This window comes from Anomaloglossus baeobatrachus, chromosome 3 (assembly GCF_048569485.1).
Source record: "Anomaloglossus baeobatrachus isolate aAnoBae1 chromosome 3, aAnoBae1.hap1, whole genome shotgun sequence".
Classification (NCBI taxonomy): domain Eukaryota; kingdom Metazoa; phylum Chordata; class Amphibia; order Anura; family Aromobatidae; genus Anomaloglossus; species Anomaloglossus baeobatrachus.
Window position 1 is genome coordinate 45,436,827 of NC_134355.1, and position 22,121 is coordinate 45,458,947.

General features: G+C 44.7%; 1 protein-coding gene across 7 annotated transcripts in view; it reads right to left on the minus strand.

Moving 5' to 3' along the window:
* Positions 1 to 22,121, minus strand: part of HHAT (hedgehog acyltransferase) — a 407,838-nt gene that overhangs the window by 328,483 nt on the left and 57,234 nt on the right. For all 7 annotated transcript variants that reach the window (XM_075339171.1, XM_075339170.1, XM_075339169.1 and 4 more), the window contains 2 exons: positions 11,621 to 11,741; positions 9,749 to 9,816 (listed from right to left, as the gene is read on the minus strand). In XM_075339171.1, the coding sequence (XP_075195286.1) occupies positions 9,749 to 9,816; positions 11,621 to 11,723 (171 nt within the window). In that variant the 5' untranslated portion in view covers positions 11,724 to 11,741. The remainder of the gene's footprint in view (positions 1 to 9,748; positions 9,817 to 11,620; positions 11,742 to 22,121) is intronic.

Below are 22,121 nucleotides of genomic sequence, written 5' to 3' on the forward strand. Positions count from 1 at the left end.
CAGAAAAATGCTATGGCTATTGCAGCAAAAACACGAGGTCTGCACATACCCAAATGATCATGGTAAAAAAGGAATAGACAATGGTAAATTAGGCAATCAGGCGACAGAGTGTTTTTAGGAATTCTCGCTCCCAATTATTTGGAAGTCACCTAAAAAACAAAACATTTTTTTTTCTTGTTTTTTTAAATCATGTGATTGGATCATTTATGTTGGTAGAAAAAAAAAAATAATCGCTCAGCATCATATTTTGCTGATGATAGTTTCCCTAAAACCTACCCCTAAAATAAGCCCTAGCAGGATGTTTTGGGCTTTTTAAAGTAAGTTTAAAATACAAGTCCTATGTTTTCAAGATGTATGTTGAATACATTACTGATGTTTCAATGAAAATTAATAAAAAATTAATTGGTAAAAAATATAAGCCCTACTCCAAAAATAAGCTCTACTTGCGGTTCCATAAGGAAATGTCCAAGCCGCTAAAAAGTTAAAGAATGCAGCAGGACTCTGCAAACAAAGAAAGCCAACATCCCCCAAAAGAAATAAGACCACCCATTCCAAAAACAAAAACTAAAGTTTTTAAAAAAGTTAAAAAAAAAAAAATTGCAATCATCAGACGCCGAACAATAAAGGCCGCTTTACACACTGGGATATCGGTACCGATATCGCTAGTGTGGGTACCCGCCCCCATCTATTGTGCGACACGGGCAAAATCGCTGCCCGTGGCGCACAACATCGCCCAGAGCCGTCACACATACTTACCTGCCTAGCGACGTCGCTGTGACCGGCGAACCGCCTCCTTTCTAAGGGGGCGGTTCGTTCAGCGTCACAGCGACGTCACAGCAGCGTCACTGAACCGCTGCCCAATAGAAGCGGAGGGGCGGAGATGAGCGGGACGTAACATCCCGCCCACCTCCTTACTTCTGCATAGCGGCCGGGAGGCAGGTAAGGAGAGGTTCCTCGTTCCTGCGGTGTCACACGGAGCGATGTGTGCTGCCGCAGGAACGAGGAACAACTTCGTTACTGCTGCAGTAACGATATTAGAGAATGGACCCCCATGTCACTGATGAGTGATTTTGCACGTTTTTGCGACGATGCGAAATCGCTCATAGGTGTCACACGCAACGGCATCGCTAATGCGGCCGGATGTGCGTCACAAATTCCGTGACCCCAATGACAACGCATTAGCGATGTCGTAGTGTGTAAAGCCCCCTTAAGGGTACGTGCCCATGATCAGTGTTTGCAGTGTTTTGGATGTAGCGTGTTTTCGCTGCATCAAAAACACTGCATTGTACAGTACAAGCACAATAGAGGGATTTCTAGAAATCCCGTGCTCACTGTGCTTATTTTTTTCTGCAGCAACCACTGACCTGCGGTGCGGCTTTCCAAGCCGCAGCATGTCAATTGTTTGTTGCGGATTCGCATGCGTCATCCATAGGGAAAACACAAGCGAAAGACTGCAGCACACTGAACCCTGATCGTGGGTACGAGCAGCTGCAATCTCCCGCGTTCTCCTGCAGAGGAGAATCGCGGCTTCACATGTCAGGACCCGCTGCGTCCAGGATTCAGTGAGTTCTGATCGAGGGCACATACCCTTACAGTTGGTAAGTGCCAATGGTGGATGGACTCTCACATTTCTGTGTCGTTGTCGGGTCCCTCACCATTCCAGCTCAATTGCACTGCATCTCTCACAAACAGATAAGGTACCAGTATCACTCCTCGGCCCGCTTAATCCACCTCTCCCCTTGCTATTCCCTAGCCTCACCACTCTGCCAATCCCTTAACTGGCTTCCCATTGCCGAAAGACTCCATTTGAAAACACTAACTGTGACCTACAAAGCCATCCACAACCTGTCTCCTCCATACATCTGTGACCTAGTCTCCCGGTACCTACCTGCACGCAACCTCAGATGCTCACAAGATCTCCTTCTCTACTCCTCTCATCTCTTCATCCCACAATCGCATGAAAAATTGCTCCCGTGCCTCCCCCATATTCTGGAATGCTCTACCCCAGCATATCAGACTCTCTTCTACCGTGAAAAGTTTCAAGAGGAACCTGAAGACCCACCTCTTCCAACAAGCCTACAACCTACAATAACCCTCAGTCCAGTACAACCAGCTCTATCCTCACCTATTGTACCCTCACCCATTCCTTGTAGACTGAGCCCTTGCGGGCGGGGTCCTATCTCCTCCTCGTGGGCAGGGTCCTCTCTCCTCCTATACCAGTCTGTGTTGCACTATTAATGATTGTTGTACTAGTTTTTATGTATACCCTTTCTCACTTGCAAAGCGCCATGGAATTAATGGCGCTATAATAATGAATAATAATAATACTGCTTCCAATCACCAGGGGGAGCCAACTGCTATAGAACGTAGCAGGACCTGACAGCGATGCAGATTTGTATGTGAGAGCCCATTCACTTGCTCACTTTAATTGTTTGGGGTCTGGTAAGTGCGATTCTTTTAGGGGGTGTCTGCTTTCTTTTGGGGGTAAACTTGGTAGTACATAGAGAATAATACATTTAAGCTGGTAATTTAAACCTTTGTAAATATGGTCTGTACCCACCGCTATAGGATGGGTTCTGCCCCATGAGAATAGCAGATCAGATAAGAAAATGTGCATCTAATCCAGTAATAGGAGTAACACAAAATGCTAATGTTCCAAAATTATATATGAATAAATGTTGTTTTTTTTTTTTTTTGGTAAAGAATAAATGTGGATGGTTGTTCATGGGATAATATAAGACATCCCCTGAAAATAAGCCCTAGTGGATCTTTTGGAGCAAAAAATAAGACCCCTGTCTTATTTTTGAGGAAACATGGTAACAGTCCAGTAAACAAGTGCTAAACGACTTGTCATATAGTCAATCAGGACTCGTTAATGGAGAAATTCTACAAATTCTTCCTGAAAGTAGAATAAGTTGGTATCGGGTGTATTGGCTGTGCTTTGGGGTTGACATCGGGCGTATTGGCTGTGCTTTGGGGTTGACATCGGGCGTATTGGCTGTGCTTTGGGGTTGACATCGGGCGTATTGGCTGTGCTTTGGGGTTGACATCGGGCGTATTGGCTGTGCTTTGGGGTTGACATCGGGCGTATTGGCTGTGCTTTGGGGTTGACATCGGGCGTATTGGCTGTGCTTTGGGGTTGACATCGGGCGTATTGGCTGTGCTTTGGGGTTGACATCGGGTGTATTAAGCTGTGCTTTGGGGTTGACAGCTTTGGGCAGCGCAGAACTTTTTAGCTTTTCTTTTCTTTGATTTCCAGCCTCCCATGAATAAAGCTGATTCCTCCGTTTTCAGCCTGAAAGCTTATTACTTAGCGCAGCGATGCTGACACTTAACCTGCGTAATGAGCTCCTCCAGACGGTTCCGGCACTTTAATTTCATTAGCTAAACCAATGAAACTTAGTAACCTGCCACCTTCACGGGAAAGGCCGGGTCGTGCGTGACATCCAGTCATATGCAGAGAGCAGCGCGGGAGGGTTACACTGTCCGCACTCATTTCACTTTCACGTAATACATTGGCAGCGATTACCAAAGCTGCCAGTACCAGGTAAACAGCGGCGAGGGCAAGGCAACAAAAACAAGGCGAATTCGGAGAGTACTGGCTAATGAGCTGCTTTATGATGACATCCCGGACAGTTTTCCCCGCTACTCACGGAGGTAGCAGAGCAGATTTATTTCATTCCTATCATTTTTTTTTCTTTCTAGCTGGATAGAAAAAAAAAATCTGCTTCTGTTCGGAATCTGGGAACTTTGACCCAATGCCTCAGTTTCTCCACAATGTATCTGTCAGTTTGGATAGCAGGATAGCAGAGGCTTCTCTTGCGGAGTCTGTACATACTGGAGGCATTATCACAGCAGCATGAGTCTCCTAAAATAACTCTGCACACCTCCAAGGTGAAGGCAAAACTTTAGCATCTCAGAAGGTTGCATTCAGCGGATGAATATATCTATAATGTACCGACATCGTGTGATCAGCAGCGCATATGCAATTCCTCCTGGGTTTGTGCTCTGTGCGCACGATGCTTTATATGGGTTGTCCACTATTTTGACATTGATGGACTATCATTATGATAGGTCATCAATGTCTGATCAGCTGGGGTCCGACATGCTATAACCCCCACCGACCAGTTGGTTACGGTCCCGGCGGCGGCAGCATGTGGCCAGAAATGCTCAGTTCCGGCGCTGCTTCTTCTTCTGATAGTGGTCGCAGCACATACACCTCCTATTGATGAGAATTGGAGGCAGGTGTGCAGTATGCGGCCGCTATCAGAGGACGGAGCAGCGCCGGAACTGAGCATTTCCTGCTGCTCCCACAAGAACCGAGAACAGCTGATTGGTGGGGTGCCGGGTGTAGGACCCTGGCCGATCAGACATTGGTGACCTATCCTAAGGATAGACCATCATGTCAAACTAGTGGACAACCCATTTAACAAAATCGAATAAAGTCAATAGTACCCCTCATTTTTGGGGGGTTGCCTAACTTGTGAAAGAAAATGATTGGGTACTACAAATTAAAAAACCTGGTACTACTATTTTCCCTAGAGATAAGAGTCAATCCAAGCTGTCTGGCAGTGGCTGATTCCACTGTTCCCCATTTAAAATACATGTGAATGGGGGGGGGGGGGGGGGGGATGGTAGGGAATGAGCACTTTGCCGGTAGTCATCCATGGAGTAAAGGCGCTGTGATGTAGCAACTGGCTAAATAGTGAATGGTCGATATGTATCACAAAGGCGAAGGTCCTCTGCAATGTAAAACTGGAATGTTTACGCTGTGACTTGTAGGTCTACAAAAGGTTGTTAGTGTGTTGGGCCAGGTTTAAGAACAGCCAGAAGTATGGGCGGATCTGGCTATTCACATAGCTACACCCATGTTTTGTCTCAGGTGTTATAATGAGACTGTTTGTCTGAGCACATGGGTTCCTTGTGTTTGTTGCTTTGAAGCTGCATGAAGTCCTTGGTTATATTGCTAGAGTGCTGGTTTATGTGTGTGACTAAACCAACTGAACTGTTTAAATAGAAAAACATTCCTGTGTGCCTTAAAGGGAACCAATCACCAGGATTTTCGTATATAACCTAAAGCCACTGCTGTACTAGCACTATCAGGCTGATTCTATACATACCTGTAGGGGTCAGCTCGGATGTTTAGGTTTTGAAATCCAAGAAAGAAAAGTTTATAAAATCATCAGCTTCTTGAGTGACAGCAGCTGAGGATCAGATAGTATCTAGGGGCATTCATAGTCATCCCCTCCCCCAGTTAGAATTAGCATAAGTATTATACAATCGATGTAACTTTTCACTTTCAGGACCTGTGCTGAGGTCATACTCATGTGACCAGAAGGAATGGGGCCTCAACCAATAGGAAAATGTTTATTTGTGGTATCAGCTTTGTTATCTGAGGCCCCGCCCCTTTTGGTCACGTGGGTCTGTCCGCACCACAGGTCCTGAAAGTAAAAATTTACATCGATTGTATAATACTTATGCTAATTCTAACAGGGGGAGGGGATAACTCTGGACACCCCCCAGATATTATCTGATCCTCAGCTGCTGTCACTCAAGCAGCTGCCGATTTTATAAACTTTACTTTCTTGGATTTCAAAACCTAAACATCCGAGCTGACCACTACAGGTATGTAGAGAATCAGCCTGATAGTGCCAGTATAGGACTGGCTTTAGCTTATATACGAAAATCCTGGTGATTGGTTTTGTTTAATCTACGGTAGCAGCCAAGTGAGTATCCCCCAGGACTTTCAGTGAGCACAGCCTCACAGCGCCTTTAGAGATTAATCATCAATGAGGTGTTATTGAACTTCAAACGTGAAATCAGAGTACACCACTTAAATAGAATAGAGACAAGCAAAAAAAAATATGGTGACGAGGGAACGAAGAATAAAGGAAAAAGAAATAGGAATTAAAATGTTACATTTTATTTTCACTCTATTATAAAAATAATTATCTCTTAGGACTCCTTCACATGTCCGTACAAAAAACACACGTGTGGCATGTTCCATTTTGACCATCCATGTGTCATCCGCGAGAGATCCATGTGACATGAAAATAAAACACACGATAATGAAATGTTTTTTGTATGTGTTAAAGACGTGCAAAGATAGATAGATAAAGATTTTACAGCTATTAACCAAATAAATAAATTGAAAAAAATGCCTTCGGGTTCCCCCTATTTTTGATAACCAGCAAAGGTAATGCAGACAGCTGAGGGCTGGTATTATCAGGCTGGGAATGTCCATGGTTATTAGGCCCTTCCCAGCCTAAAAATAGCAGTCCGCAGCTGCCCAAGAAGTGGATTTGCCAATTCTGACACTTGTCTGCTTATCAAAAATAGGGAGACCCCACTTCAGTTTTTTTTAAATTATTTATTAGGCTAACAGCTGTAAAATCCATTACCTATCTATCTTTCAAGTTCTCTCTCATCTTTGCACATCTTTTTTTTTTTAACAAAATATTTTTATTGAAAATTTCAAAATATAATTAACACACAAATACGGGATTACCAAACCCCAAAACTCCCATCCCATACACCCAGCAAACATTCAATAAGTACTCAAGACATGTATTGAAGATCTTTGCACATCTTTAACACAATATCTTTAATTTATTGGATGCATTTCATTTTGGTCTGTGTCACATGGATGGCACACGGATGTCATCTGTGTGCTGTTGTGTTTTTCACAGACCCACAGACTTCTAATAGCCCTTGTAATCCGTGCTGACACTAAAAACCGGACGTCTCTAAGTGTGGTTCACACAGTCCATGTAAAAAACAACACATTTTAATGAGTATGCGTGTGAACAGACACCAGTGTACTGGAGGCACTAATGTGTGAGTAAAGGGGGCCTTAAGTGTATTGTGACATCATTGCTCGTCGTGCGGCTCAGTCTCTGCCTGAAGCTGACAGTGGGTGGTCATGTTCAATGGCCGTGTGCTGTCACTTCAGATGTAGCAGAGTCGGAGTTGTTGTAGGACCTCATGTGGATTACGTCGGCCCTGGGTGTTTTGGGGGTTAATTATTTTTTCAGTGTTTGTGGTTATTTTTTTCACTTACAGATTAGTAATGGAGGGGTTCATAGATGACTCCTATTACTAATCTAGGGCTTAGTGGCAGCTGTGAGCTGTAATTAACCCCTTATTACCCCGATTGCCACCACACGAGGGCAATCGGGATGACCAGGTAAAGTTCTGGGATTGTCACATCGAATTGACATGACAATCCTGGGAGGCTGCAGGCTGCTATTTTTAGGCTGGGGGCCCTAATAACCATAGGCCTCTGCAGCCTGAGAATACCAGCTCTCTGCTGTTGACCTTATCATGGCTGGGTTTCAAAATTGGGGGGTCAGTACGCCGTTTTTTAAATTTATTTATTTTATTTACTTTTTTTAAAAAGCCGCATGCGGTTCCTTTCATTTTGATACACAGCTAAGATAAGCGCATGGCTGGGGGCTGCAGCCTGTATCTGTATGCTTTATCTGTGCTGGATATCATAATACGGGGGGGGGGAGGTAATGCCAATTTTTATTTTATTTATTTATACGCAGACACAGCACCTTTCATTGGATGCAGTCAGACACGCCGTCACACAGCCTTGGGCGCTGTCTGACTGTAACTAATCAGAGACGCCGGGACTGTCGTGGGCGGGAGAAGCAGTGAATATGTGTGAAGGATAATGAGCGGCCCCGGAAGTAGAGTTAATGCCGCGCTGGTAAGTATAAAGCACTTGCTTTATTATCATTTTCTTTGATTTTTTTTTATCATTACCCAGGAAGCCGGACGTGGATTGTTACCCGAAGTTCCCTGAGAAATCTAGGCCCGGGGTCAGTTTTCGTGTTCTTTTGAACCCACGTGGATCTGGACTTTTCCAGTCTGGGTCCGCCCATCACTAGTGATAATGTGATTTTGCTCACATGGATAACAAATATTTGCTGTTTGAGATGTTTTATATACCTGATTAAGGCCCCAATCAATGGCCAAAACATGTTGTACAGTTTACAATCCTGATCGGCCATTACTTTTATTCTTCTCTTCACGTCCATGAATCTTTCAAAGGTTTTTTTTTCCCTAATTATTGACCTATAGGAACCAATATAGGAGCCTCTTGGAAGGTTACAAAAAGGAAATATAGCTTGCTACCAACCGAATCCACAAGTTTGATCTGCCAGTCAAATCGAAAAATGTAATTCTCCCTTTTTTTTGTTTTGCTGTCAATTGGTCTGCCCCCTCACTAACTCCGCCCCCCCAGCCTCCTTCCCCCTTCTCCTCCTCCTGCCCCGCCCCGAAAATCATGGAAATCAGTCCATGAAAAAAAACTAACAGCATGTGTCATCCAAGTGCTGTCTTTACTGTTTAATGTGTAGGAAAAGCTTCAATTTTTTTTGTGCGTACAAGAAAACCAAAATGCAACAGGGACGGTAAAAATGGCATCTAAATAGAGATGAAAACTGCATCCAGGACACTGATGACAAATGGATCACAAAACAAACCCCAAAACCAAAAACCCTGATGTCTCAATGAGGCCTCTTATTCTAAAGACTATGATTGTCTGTATGGAATTATACTCTGCTCAACTATTTTAGTGAGTGTGTAGGTGGGTCAGGGTTATGCCCACCCCTGCAGAAATAGCCGGCACACTGATGGTCTATGTATAATGTGTAAAATGTAAGTGTAATGTATAATGTTCATGTGAATTGTATAAAAAGCCTCCAGGTGGCATTGTTGTAGCACGGCTGTCCTGGCACCTGCGTGAGCAGGGAAAGAGTTAAGGAAGAGGAGGAGAGCAGCATGTATAAAAGGGTGATATAGGAAGTTGACAGCAGGGGAGTCCCTAGGAAGATGTAAGAGTAATAACCCCACCATGAAGGTTCTGATCCTATGGGTCACTCCTGCGGCCGTGACACGCGGGATCCGGTCGGGATTGGTCAACCACGTCCCCCAAGGAGAGGGATTTAATCCAACGGTCGGGGGTCTGGCGTCCGTTTCATCTGGCTGTTAATACTTAGCGAATTCCTCACTCACAGAAAGGTAAGTGCGCCCTCAGGTAGAAGGGTATGGCTGGATGGCCTGGGCACGGATGGGAGAGCCCTGTCTGTAGCGGTGCTTCTCATGTGCGAGCATCCCCTGTGGGTGGGGTGAAGTGACCCAATGGACTTCATTACCCATTTCGTGCCAGTGTGAAGTGTAGTGATGGAAGGAGAGGCCTAGAGGTGACAGAAAGTACCCAGGTGCCAGAGATATGGACTGCTGCTAAATTATGCATGAGAGGAAAAGATGTCAGGAACCCCTATGGGAAGAGTACCGGTGCCGGCAAAGTGCGGACCGAGATGATGTGAAGATAACGGAAAATAAAGTTGGCTTGTTTTGAGAAAAGAAAGTTTGACTGGACTTTATTTCCTGAGAATGTGAATGTGGCATCGCCTGAAACTGTTACGAGTCCTCCTGTGTGTGGTGCGGCACTGGGGAGGCGAGGGGTTAATGACAAGCTGTGCTGTGACCTGCTGTTTTCCCTGTATGCACCACTACTACCACTGCCTGCCCCGTGCCCTCCACCACAAGTGTACGCCATTTTCTCATAGTGCGATGTCTGGAAAGTTGCCCTTTCTTCCTACCCCTCTTTTTTTTTTTTTTTAAAAAAATTCCTTATGTTTTGGTGTTATACAAAGTTTTACAAGGCTTCTGAAACAGAAAAACTCCACAGAGGATGCCATCATAATCTAAAACAGAATAAGACAAGGATCGGTACCTTTTTTAAACCCTCAAAATAAATATTTCTTTCCAGTCCAACTTCTTCCTCGATGATCTCTTCATGATCTGCACAACAGAGAAACTGCTGTAAATATAAGAAAGTAAGTGCACTGGCGATAAATCTATATACACTTAATAGCCCTTGAAGAAAAGTCACAATAAATTTAATGTCAGACAACTAAAAACACCCGGCAATACAGATTCAGTATCAACTCACGACCAGAGTCAGGTGTTCTTATAGTATGATCAGGAGTCTCATAAGATAGATGTCTCCATTTCAACCCCCATGGATCAGTGTCAAATCCTCCCCAATACAAATAATCCTACAATGCTACTTTAGGTTAATTTAAAACTCCATAAAACCATAAAACAGCACGTCTCATTTATCTTGCCTGACGCAGGGTTTCACCATTCTGGCTTAGTCCAGGGGTGTGCCCTTGACAACACCAGAAAGGCGAAACCCTTTGTCGGACAAAATACATGGAGCATGCTGTTCTATGGACTTTTAAAATATTTTAAATCACTGTTTTAATCACTCTATAAATAGAACGGCAAGATTATTTCTTTGGATGATTTGTATTGTAGAGGAGCTGACATCTAACATGGTGGTTTAAATGGACACTAGAGATGAGCGAATCCGAGATTTAGTGCTTGGTTTTTGGGCCAAACACCAACTTTTTTTTTATAAAAACAAACAGATTTCAGGTTTGTAGTTCAGGTACACTAGAGCATCGCTGTACTCAGGTAAGCTTGGTGCTCAGCCTAGTGCGAGCCACTTGTAGTGTTTGTATGGCTCGTACAAGGGGTAACAACAGTGTGTTTGGATGTAGTCTGCAACCCCCTCCTGAAAAATGGAAAAAGTCCGCCCACCTTCTCCCCGAAGTGTTCTGCTTATGGCTGTATGTGGGCGGAGAGCCGAATTGCCAATCAAGGACTTCCATTGGGCCAAGTCCGAACCCATGGCGCTACGGTTCATCTGCACCCACGGATCCAAACTTTCATGGGTTTGCTCATCTCTAATGGATACATCTATCATGTAAGACCCCCTGAATGTCTGAAGACCAGTCTTTGGTTGCGAGTCGAAACAGACTCTGTGTTTCCATATGTATTGAGTGGTCCATCAAAATACTGCTGTAAATATCAACAATGGGATCACAGAAAAGTGAAACTATCCAATATACAGATGTGTAGTGAAGAGCTCATCACTGCAGCATTTATAACAAAAGCCACAACACCACATCCGATCTGCTATATTACCCATCCTAATGGCACCCAGTGAACTCTATCGATTTACACTGGGGTTGGTTGAGGTGTCCATCGATTTGACAGCAAGAATAGAACTAAATGATTTGCTATTGCTGCTGTGAAATACTAGAAAACTGCCAAGATGGCTTAGAATGCAGTGTGAACAAAGCTTAAGGCTTCTGATCACATAAAGAGGTTACACGCCAAAAATATATAACTATCTACAGCATAGGGAATAAATGTATAATCACTGAGTGTCAAAATTACTGAATGAATGAGGGGATTCCTATCCCGTGTAGATGGAGCAGTTTAAACTCTGCACCCAGAGACCATAAATATAGTAGAGATCCCCAATGCACACCCCTGTTCCAGTAACATAATATTTTAGAGATCCCCAATGCACACCCCTGTTCAGTAACATAGTGAACACAGAATCCTATTCTCAAGACCAGTTGGCATTGCAGCATTCAGCTATTCCTACATTTATTACCTCTCTTATGGGTAAGTCACAGGTGATAATTCTTTTTAGTAGGAAAACCCCATTATATTTGCACACATTTTACACTAGTTCAAATTTTATTGATCAGGTTGACCTCTGCCTCATAAACTCTAAATATTTTTTTACCTTTGGACGACACGTAGACCTCATAAAATGAATAGAGGTGAATTCCCAGTGACAGCACCAGGTACAGGTAGTATTCGGATTTTGGCAGTGGGTCATGTTTCATGGTGTTGAAAGAGGGATCCTAAAAGAGGAACATGAGCTGTAAGTATGGAGGTCAAGTTTTTTTTCTGGACATTTTAAGATAAATATAAAGTTCTCCCTCTCACCCACAAAGCTTTCCACAGTTCTGCACATCTCCTCCATCCTCTCTGTTCTGCAGGTTATCTAAGGCTGCTTTCACACTTCCGTTTTTTCTCTCTCTCTCTCTCTCTCTCTCTCTCTCACTCGATCCGTCGTATCATTTTTATCACTATCTGCGATGCATCAGTCACAACAGTCACAAAATGGATTGTGACTGAGGAAAAAAGACGGAAATGTGAAAGTAGCCTAAGACTAACTTCCTCCAGAATCCAAACCTCCTACTTCCGTCTCCAGGACTTCTCTAGCGCTGCACCAGTTTTCTGGAATGCACTACCTCAGACGATCCGATAATTATGCCTGCTATGTACTGTGTAATGGCCGTGTTTGACCATACAGGGACATGGTCTGATAATACCGCATTCCTTGGGCTGGGGAAGAAGCAAGAGAGAATATACAGACGATACAGCACTGGATCACAGCTGATTCTTTTTGGGAGGTAAAACCTTTCTCTGCCTTTAAATAAATATGTATTTTACCTAAAAAAAAAAAAAATATTTGTAATGCCATGCTTTAATGTTTGTATACACTTTTGATTCCCCCACGGCCCAGGAGATGTCATATGATCAGACCATGTCCTTGTACGGTCCTAACTGGGCGTTAAAAAGTTGCACATTTTTGTAGAATTTCCTTTTTTTAGACCTTTGGTGTTTTTATGCCAGTTTTGCCAAATGGTGAATGTGGCCAGATTCTGGATCAAGTTGTGGAAGACAGCATTCTTGATGAATTCCCTGAATTCTGTGATACCACGATAACAAAGTCCATGGAAAACTGATAGTAGGGGAATCCAGCTACAGTGTCAGTAAAACACCATGGAGGGGGAAGAGAAGGAGCAGAGTGGCAGAAGTGCACAGAAGTAACTTCCCAGCATGCGGTAAATTTAGGAAGCCACCAGAACTGTGTGTCCCTACGAGGGTTTTTGGAGATTCATTATAAAATTCTCTATGAATGATAAATTCTGAAATAGGTACACTACAGTTCAAATGTTTGGGGTCACCAGACAATTTTGCCTTTTCCATGAAAAATCATACTTTTAATTATCAAATGAGCTGCATAATGAATAGAAAATATAGTCCAGACATTGACGAGGTTAGAAATAATGAATTTTACTTGAAATAATAATTTTGGGCACTTTTTACGTACCATACGGTCAAGCTGCTCCCACAACAGCTCTATAGGGTTGAGGTCTGGTGACTGTGCTGGCCACTCTATTACAGATAGAATACCAGCTGCCGGCTTCTTCCCTAAATAGCTCATGCATAATTTGGAGGTGTGCTTTGGGTCATTGTCTTGTTGTAGGATGCAATTGGCTCCAATTAAGCGCTGTCCACAGGGTATGGCATGGCGTTGCAAAATGGAGTGATAGCCTTCCTTATTCAAAATCCCTTTTACCTTGTACAAATCTCCCCCTTTACCAGCACCAAAGCAACCCCAGACCATCACATTACCTCCACCATGCTTGACAGATGGCGTTAGGCACTCTTCCAGCATCTGTTCAGTTGTTCTGCGTCTCACAAATGTTCTTCTGTGTGATCCAAAACACCTCAAACTTCGATTCGTCTGTCCATAACACTTTTTTCCAATCCTCCTTTGTCCAATGTCTGTGTTTTTTTGCCCATATTAATCTTTTCCTTTTATTAGCCAGTCTCAGATATGGCTTTTTCTTTGCCACTCTGCCCTGAAGGCCAGCATCCCTGAGTCCCCTCTTCACTGTAAACGCAGACACTGGCGTTTGCGGGTAATATTTAAAGAAGCTGCCAGTTGAGGACCTGTGAGGCGTCGATTTCTCAAACTAGAGACTCTAATGTACTTGTCTTGTTGCTCAGTTGTGCAGCGCGGCCTCCCACTTCTCTTTCTACTCTGGTTAGAGCCTGCTTGTGTTCTCCTCTGAAGGGAGTAGTACAGAACGTTGTAGGAAACCTTCAGCTTCTTAGCAGTCTCTCGCATGGAATATCCTTCATTTCTAAGAACAAGAATAGACTGTCGAGTTTCACATGAAAGTTCTCTTTTTCTGGCAATTTTGAGAGTTTAATGGAACCAACAAATGTAATGCTCCAGATTCTTAACTAGCTCAAGAAAGGTCAGTTTTATAGCTTCTCTAATCAGGAAAAATGTTTTCAGCTGTGCTAACATACTTGCACAAGGGATTTCAAGGGAATTATAAACATCCATTAGCCGTCTAACACGGCAAACACAATGTACCATTAGAACATTGGAGTGGTGGTTGTTGGAAATGGGCCATATGGCATTACAAACCAGATGTTTGCAGCGAGAATAGTCATTTACCACATTAACAATGTATAGAGTGTATTTCTGTTTAATTTAATGTTAGCTTCATTGAAAAAAAATAGATATTTCTTTATTTTTGAAAGAAAAGTACAAGTGACACTAAAGTTTTGAACTGTAGTGTAAATCGGCACAAATTTGCAGTGCATTTTCCACATTTTTTTCATATTGCACTCACAAGCCTAAATGTAATTTATTGGTATTTTATCTGATTTACCAACACACACAAAGTAGCAAGTATTTGTGAAGTGTAAAGGAAATTATACCTGGTTTTCTAAATATTATAAAAAAATAAATATGAAATTGCGACTTCATTTGTATTCAGCCCCCCTGAGTCAATACTTTGTAGCACCACCTTTTGCTGCAATTACTGCTGTAAGTCTCTTGGGGGTGTCTCTACCAGTTTTGCACATCCAGAGGCTGAAATTTTTGCCCATTCTGTAGACAGCAACTTCCAAGTTGTTTTGCCACAAGTGATGGGTAAACCCGCAGATATCCGGAATTGTCAGGTCCAACCGGATTTAAATAAATAAATCCAGTTCTGGCCCAGAATTGAGCTTGAATATTTGCCTGGACGCTGATCCCCATATAAGTCAATATGGACTTGAATCATGAGCTGTAAAAAAATGGTGATAGAAAGGGATTGGGGGATTAGAGCTGGCGCGTTGTACATACCAGTCTCCACGTGGCTGTAATGCTACTTCCAGGGTCGCTCATTAACCTCATGCATATGCACTGCTGCACCCGCCCACTGGCAGTCCAGGTGTCTGTGATTGGTTGCAGTCATACTGCGCCCCCACCCTGTGTGACGACGTGTCTGACTGTTTGAAATCACAGCCGCTGTGTATGCATAGTAGTGTAAAAATAAATACATTTAAAAAAATTGGTGTAGGGTTCCCCCATATTGTGATACCCAGCACAGATAAAGCATATAGCTACAGGCTGCAGCCCCCTGCCCTGAGCTTATTTTGGCTGTGTATCAAAATATAGAGAACTGTATGGGGCTTTTTAAAAAAATATTTAAATAATTAGAAAAAAAAAAGTCATGCGGTCCCCCCTATTTTGATACTCAGCCATGATAAAGCTGACAGCTTCTGACAATGCAGGCACTTTACCTGGCTCATTCCGATTGCCCTGGTGCAGTGGCAATCAGGGTAACATCAGGGGTTAATGACAGCTCACAGCTGCTACTAAGCCCTAGATTAGTAATGGCAGTCATCTATGAGACACCTGTATCCTGTGGCACAGAAAAAAATAAACGTTTATACTCACCTTTCCTCACTCCCTGCAGCATCGCTCGTCCTCCTGTCTGTGTCAGCAGCAGCGCCACTGACCTGTGTGGAGCCGTTCCCCTGCAGCATCGCAATGTCATCCTGTCTGCCGGCTCACTGATGTGTGTGGAGACTAGCAGTGCACACAGGGATGACGTCATCGCTGTGCTGACCGTTCTCTACACACATCAGCGAGCTGGCAGACAGGAGGACATCGCGATGCTGCAGGGGAACGGCTCCATACAGGTCAGTGGCGCTGCTGCTGACACAGAAAGGAGGACATCGCGGTGCTGAAGGGGATCAGTGGCCGGTGAGTATACCATACTTATTCACTGCCCCCCGCGCTGATGATGATGCGTGGGGGGCAGTGAATACAGCCGCACATGATCACTCCAGGCTGTAGTTGCCAGGGGTGATCATGCGGGCAGGCTGATTATTAAGCATGCACCCCCCTGCCCATCATCTCGCACACCTGTCAGCGCCGACTTCAGCGCTGAGAGATGATCGGCGGGAGGATGGGCATGCATATGAGGCATATGTATGGGCATGCTGCGACTGTAATGTGATCCAGGTTTCTCTCGCACCCATTCAAGTTTATGGGGCGAGAGAAAAATCGCACTGCACTCGCAGTACACCGGTGTACTGTGAGTGCAGGGCGAGAATGGCAATAGCCGGCTGCGAAGGAGAGAGGGAGAAAAGCTGTTGGCTAAACGAACAAAAGGATCGACTGCTGAAACTCAACAGGCCGGATCCTCCTCTCCCCCTGACACCATCATTGGACGAAAGTTCCACATACACATTAGACTGTCAGCCGATGTCGCCAATATCAGTGGGTTCAGCTGACCTCGAACTATTGTAGGTGTTGGCCTTAGGATGGAAGGAAGATTGTGACTGTTTCCTCACTGCTGTCAACGTGTATACCAGAGACTCAGAGATGATAGGATTGAGAAAAAAATGAGATTTTGATGGCACATATATGATCTTGTATAATATAATAAAATTAAAATTAAATAATCGTGTAACTTTATCGATAAAACATTTTTAATTCTTAAAAGTGTTAAAAACAACGTGTAAAACTAAATGTGTGAATTTATAATGAACTAGCTGTGCTACCCGGCTTCGCCCGGGTTAGTAACTGCTGTTAACAAAATAGAATGTATTAACAAAAATGTATTCTGCACACAAAAAACACAAAACAAATAGATATAAATGTAATTATTAAAAGGCAAAAACTAAGCTAATAGAAGCATTTCACAACATATATTTGAACACCACAGATATTCCACACAGATTTAACTAAATTGGCCAAGTAATGTGCTCCGTCTGTCTCTTTCCAGATCTGTCTCTTTCCAGATCTGTCTCTTTCCAGATCTGTCTCTTTCCAGATCTGTCTCTTTCCAGATCTGTCTCTTTCCAGATCTGTCTCTTTCCAGATCTGTCTCTTTCCCCGTCTGTCTCTTTCCCCGTCTGTCTGTCTGTCTCTGTCTGTCTCTTTCCAGGTCTGTCCCCGTCTGTCTCTTTCCAGGTCTGTCCCCGTCTGCCTCTTTCCCCGTCTGTCCCCGTCTGCCTCTTTCCCCGTCTGTCCCCGTCTGCCTCTTTCCCCGTCTGTCCCCGTCTGCCTCTTTCCCCGTCTGCCTCTTTCCCCGTCTGTCCCCGTCTGCCTCTTTCCCCGTCTGTCCCCGTCTGCCTCTTTCCCCGTCTGTCCCCGTCTGCCTCTTTCCCAGTCTGTCCCCGTCTGCCTCTTTCCCAGTCTGTCCCCGTCTGCCTCTTTCCCCGTCTGTCCCCGTCTGCCTCTTTCCCCGTCTGTCCCCGTCTGCCTCTTTCCCCGTCTGTCCCCGTCTGCCTCTTTCCCAGTCTGTCCCCGTCTGCCTCTTTCCCAGTCTGTCCCCGTCTGCCTCTTTCCCAGTCTGTCCCCGTCTGCCTCTTTCCCAGTCTGTCCCCGTCTGCCTCTTTCCCAGTCTGTCCCCGTCTGCCTCTTTCCCCGTCTGTCCCCGTCTGCCTCTTTCCCCGTCTGTCCCCGTCTGCCTCTTTCCCCGTCTGTCCCCGTCTGCCTCTTTCCCCGTCTGTCCCCGTCTGCCTCTTTCCCCGTCTGTCCCCGTCTGCCTCTTTCCCCGTCTGTCCCCGTCTGCCTCTTTCCCCGTCTGTCCCCGTCTGCCTCTTTCCCCGTCTGTCCCCGTCTGCCTCTATCCCCGTCTGTCCCCGTCTGCCTCTATCCCCGTCTGTCCCCGTCTGCCTCTATCCCCGTCTGTCCCCGTCTGCCTCTATCCCCGTCTGTCCCCGTCTGCCTCTATCCCCGTCTGCCTCTATCCCCGTCTGTCCCCGTCTGCCTCTATCCCCGTCTGTCCCCGTCTGCCTCTATCCCCGTCTGCCTCTTTCCCCGTCTGCCTCTTTCCCCGTCTGCCTCTTTCCCCGTCTGCCTCTTTCCCCGTCTGCCTCTTTCCCCGTCTGCCTCTTTCCCCGTCTGCCTCTTTCCCCGTCTGCCTCTTTCCCCGTCTGCCTCTTTCCCCGTCTGCCTCTTTCCCCGTCTGCCTCTTTCCCCGTCTGCCTCTTTCCCCGTCTGCCTGTCTCTGTCTTTTTCTTTGTCTGTCTCTATCTCTCTGTTTCTTTCCCCATCTGTCTCTTTCCAGTTCTGTCTCTTTCCCAGGTTTGTCTCCCTGTCTCTTTGTCAGTGTCTTTTCCTGTCTGTCTCTTTCCCTGTCTGCCTGTCTTTGTCTGTCTCTATTTCTCTGTCTCTTTCCCCATCTGTCTCTATCAAGGTCTGTGTCTTTCCCCATCTATCTTTGTCTGTCTCTCTGGCTGTCTCCTCCTTCCCTGTCTGCCTGTCCCTGTCTGCATGTCTTTGTCTGTCTCTATTTCTCTCTATCCCCATCTGTCTCTTTCCAGGTCTGTCTCTTTCCAGGTCTGTCTCTTTCCAGGTCTGTCTCTTTCCAGGTCTGTCTCTTTCCAGGTCTGTCTCTTTCCAGGTCTGTCTCTGTCTGTCTTTTTCACCGTCTGTCTCTGTCTGTCTCTCTCCCTGTCTCTCTCTATCCGTCTCCCCACCGACATCTTATTACCTCACATATAAGCTTCTTATACTATGAATGTCTTTTGTTCCTATAGCAACCACTCACAGCTCCTACTAATAACCTGTAGTTCCAGGCTCCATTTACTTTAATAAAGGCATGTTTTTTGGAGAGTAACTGTAAAGCGCGTGGTTACATTTTCCTGTCAAAACATAGTCTACGACGTTCCCTGGATCACATGAGGTGTCTGTGCAAAATTTTGTGATTGTAAATGTGACGGTGTGGATACACTTTTCGTTTCACTTTTTCCCCATTATGTAGATAGGGGCAAAATTGATTGGTAAATTGGAATGTGCCGGGTTAAAATTTCCTCTCACAACATAGCCTATGATGCTCTCGGGGTCCAGACGTGTGAGTGTGCAAAATTTTGTGATTGTAAATGCGACGGTGCAGATGCCAATCCCAGACATACACACACACACGTACAATCACACATACATACACACATTCAGCTTTATATATTAGATAGCTGTAGCACCCGGCGCTGTCCGGGATAGTAACTGTCTCTCTGTTTCTCTCGCATTCTGTCTGTCTACCCCTCTGTATATATCTCTCTGACTCTCTCTCTCTTTGTCTGTCTGTCTCTTTCCCTGTCTGTCTCTGACTGTCTCTGTCTCTTTCTCTGTCTGTCTCAATCTATTTCCCTGTCTATCTCTCTCTTTCCAGGTCTGTCTATCTCTGTCACTTTCCCTGTCTGTCTCTTTCCTTGTCTGTCTTTCCCTCTCTTTCCCTGTCTGTCTCTTTCCCTGTGTGTCTCTTTGTCTGTCTCGTTACCTGTCTTTGTCTGTCTCTTACCCTGTCTGTCTCTTTCGCTCTCTTTCCCTGTCTGTCTGTTTCCCTGTGTCTGTCTCTTTACCTGTCTCTCTCTTTCCCTATCTTTCCCTGTCTGTCTCATTCCCTGTCTGTCTGTCTCTTTCCCTGTCTGTCTCTGACTGTCTCTGTCTCTTTCTCTGTCTGTCTCAATCTATTTCCCTGTCTATCTCTCTCTTTCCAGGTCTGTCTATCTCTGTCACTTTCCCTGTCTGTCTCTTTCCTTGTCTGTCTCTTTCCCTCTCTTTCCCTGTCTGTCTCTTTCCCTGTGTGTCTCTTTGTCTGTCTCTTTACCTGTCTTTGTCTGTCTCTTACCCTGTCTGTCTCTTTCGCTCTCTTTCCCTGTCTGTCTGTTTCCCTGTGTCTGTCTCTTTACCTGTCTGTGTCTGTCTCTTAACCTGTCTCTCTCTTTCCCTATCTTTCCCTGTCTGTCTCTTTCCCTGTCGGTCTGTCTCTTTCTCTGTCTCTTTGTGTCTGCCTCTTTCCCTGTCTGTGTCTGTCTCTTTCCCTGGCTGCATTGTGACACGCCAACATTCCATTTAAGGGCGTGGCTGAGCATTCTTCTGAAGTTCTGGCTGCACTGTGCCTCCCAGCTCCACTCACTTTAATGGAGGCAGGTTTTTTGGTGAATAACTGTAAAGCGTGGGGTTAAAATTTCCCCTCAAAACATAGCCTATTACGCTCTCGGGGTCCAGAAGTGTGAGTGTGCAAACTTTTGTGGCTGTAGCTGCGACGGTGCAGATGCCAATCCCACACACACACACACACACACACACACACACACACACACACACACATACATACATTCAGCTTTATATATTAGATGAAATCTAGGGAATTGACCTTGTATAATGCAGGTAGTATAACCCATACCCTGAGGGCACCATAAAGCCATCAGCCACCAGGATGGAGATATCAAGGGGAGGAAATGTGAGTATAACACACTGAGTGTCTCATTTCATTCACAGGAAAAAAGTAACATAGGCAATGAGTGAATAGGTGAAAGTTAGAACAAACATGAGTGTTATTTCAGTTTATTAATAGTAGTCTAATGTGTTTAGGGGCCCCGGCCAACTTATTGTCGGGTGAGATGTTGATCAGGCATGTCCAAATGATAAACCCCCGGTAGAGATGTCCATCAAGGGCTTTCTAAGAGAATACAGGAGCACTCGGCCGAATGGAAGAGACGGCTGATGGTTGTTGGCCGAACAATTGACTGAAGCATTGTCAACTGTTATGGGGGCCTTAAGACTATAGTTAGCAGGATCACCTAAAGTATCCTCAGTATCTTGATGTGCCAGTCAGTAATTAGTGTGTATCATCGAATATATGGAGGCATCCTGCCCAGTGTCATTGGTTTAGAACAGGCGCTCTCATCAGATGGTGTAGGTGATGTTGCTTTAGCACACAGGCTTGTACCAAAGTATTTTTGTTAATCAAATGGCCAATCTTCTGGTCACAGAAGACCAGAAGACAGACACACAACTATAAAAGCACATTTGTCATCTTACACTTCATCCATGAATAGGGCCGCCACTAGGAATTTCAGGGCCCCATACTGGCAAAATTTTGGGGCCCCCTTGAGACTCTACCCAGGATCCACCCCAGCTCCGCCTCCACCCCGCAAACCTTCCACAGCCTCATACATACATACATATAATTTATATATATATATATATATATATATATATTACACACACACACACACACACACACACACAGTGTCAAAATTGTTAATTGTTAGCACCCTAGAACTTGTTCCAGAAAATGAAGTATTTCCCTCAGAAAATTAATAATACACCCCTACACTGCCCCTCTTCATAATACACCCTCAACACCGCCCCTCTCCATAACACACCGCTACACCGCCCCTCTCCATAATATCTCTCCAACACTGCCCCATATATAATATCCCCCCACACAATGCCCCTGTGTATAATATCCTCACACACGCTGCTCCTCTGTATAATATCTCTCCCACACACACTGCTCCTTTGTATTATATCCCCCTACACACTGCTCATCTGTACTGAGCTTACCACGAAGATACAAGATCAGAACCGAGATTAATACAAAGATACAAGATCAGAACTGAGCTTACTACAGAGATACGAGATCAGAACTGAGCTTACTACAGAGATACAACATCAGAACTGAGCTTGCTAGAGAGATACGAGATCAGAACCGAGATTACTACAGAAATACGAGATCAGAACTGAGCTTACTACAGAGATACAACATCAGAACTGAGCTTGCTAGAGAGATACGAGATCAGAACCGAGATTACTACAGAGATACGGGAGCAGAACCGAGCTTACTACAGAGATGCCGCATGTACCTATTTTAACCAATGGTGCTGCCCACAAGTCCGTGTTTTTCCGGCAGAACTAAATGACAAAGGCTGATACAAGTTTATGGATCCATGAAAAACACAAACAGCACATGGATGACAGCAGTGTACAGTCTGTGTGCTGCACGTGTTTAACATTGCAAAGTATAGGAGAAACTCTGTAATTTCATTTTCTAGATATTCATACCGAAAAAACACAGATGGCACACTGATAGCACACAGTTTTAATAATGTACACAAGAATGGGTGATAAAAATAAACAGTCAAAACAGAGTGAACCACACATATGTGTTTATATATGGACCCCAATGTATACAGCGCAGCACACAGTACACAGGGCAATAAGTCCCCAGTATACAGCGCAGCACACAGTACACAGGGTAATATGTCCCCAGTATACAGCGCAGCACACAGTACACAGGGTAATATGTCCCCAGTATACAGCGCAGCACACAGTACACAGGGCAATATGTCCCCAGTATACA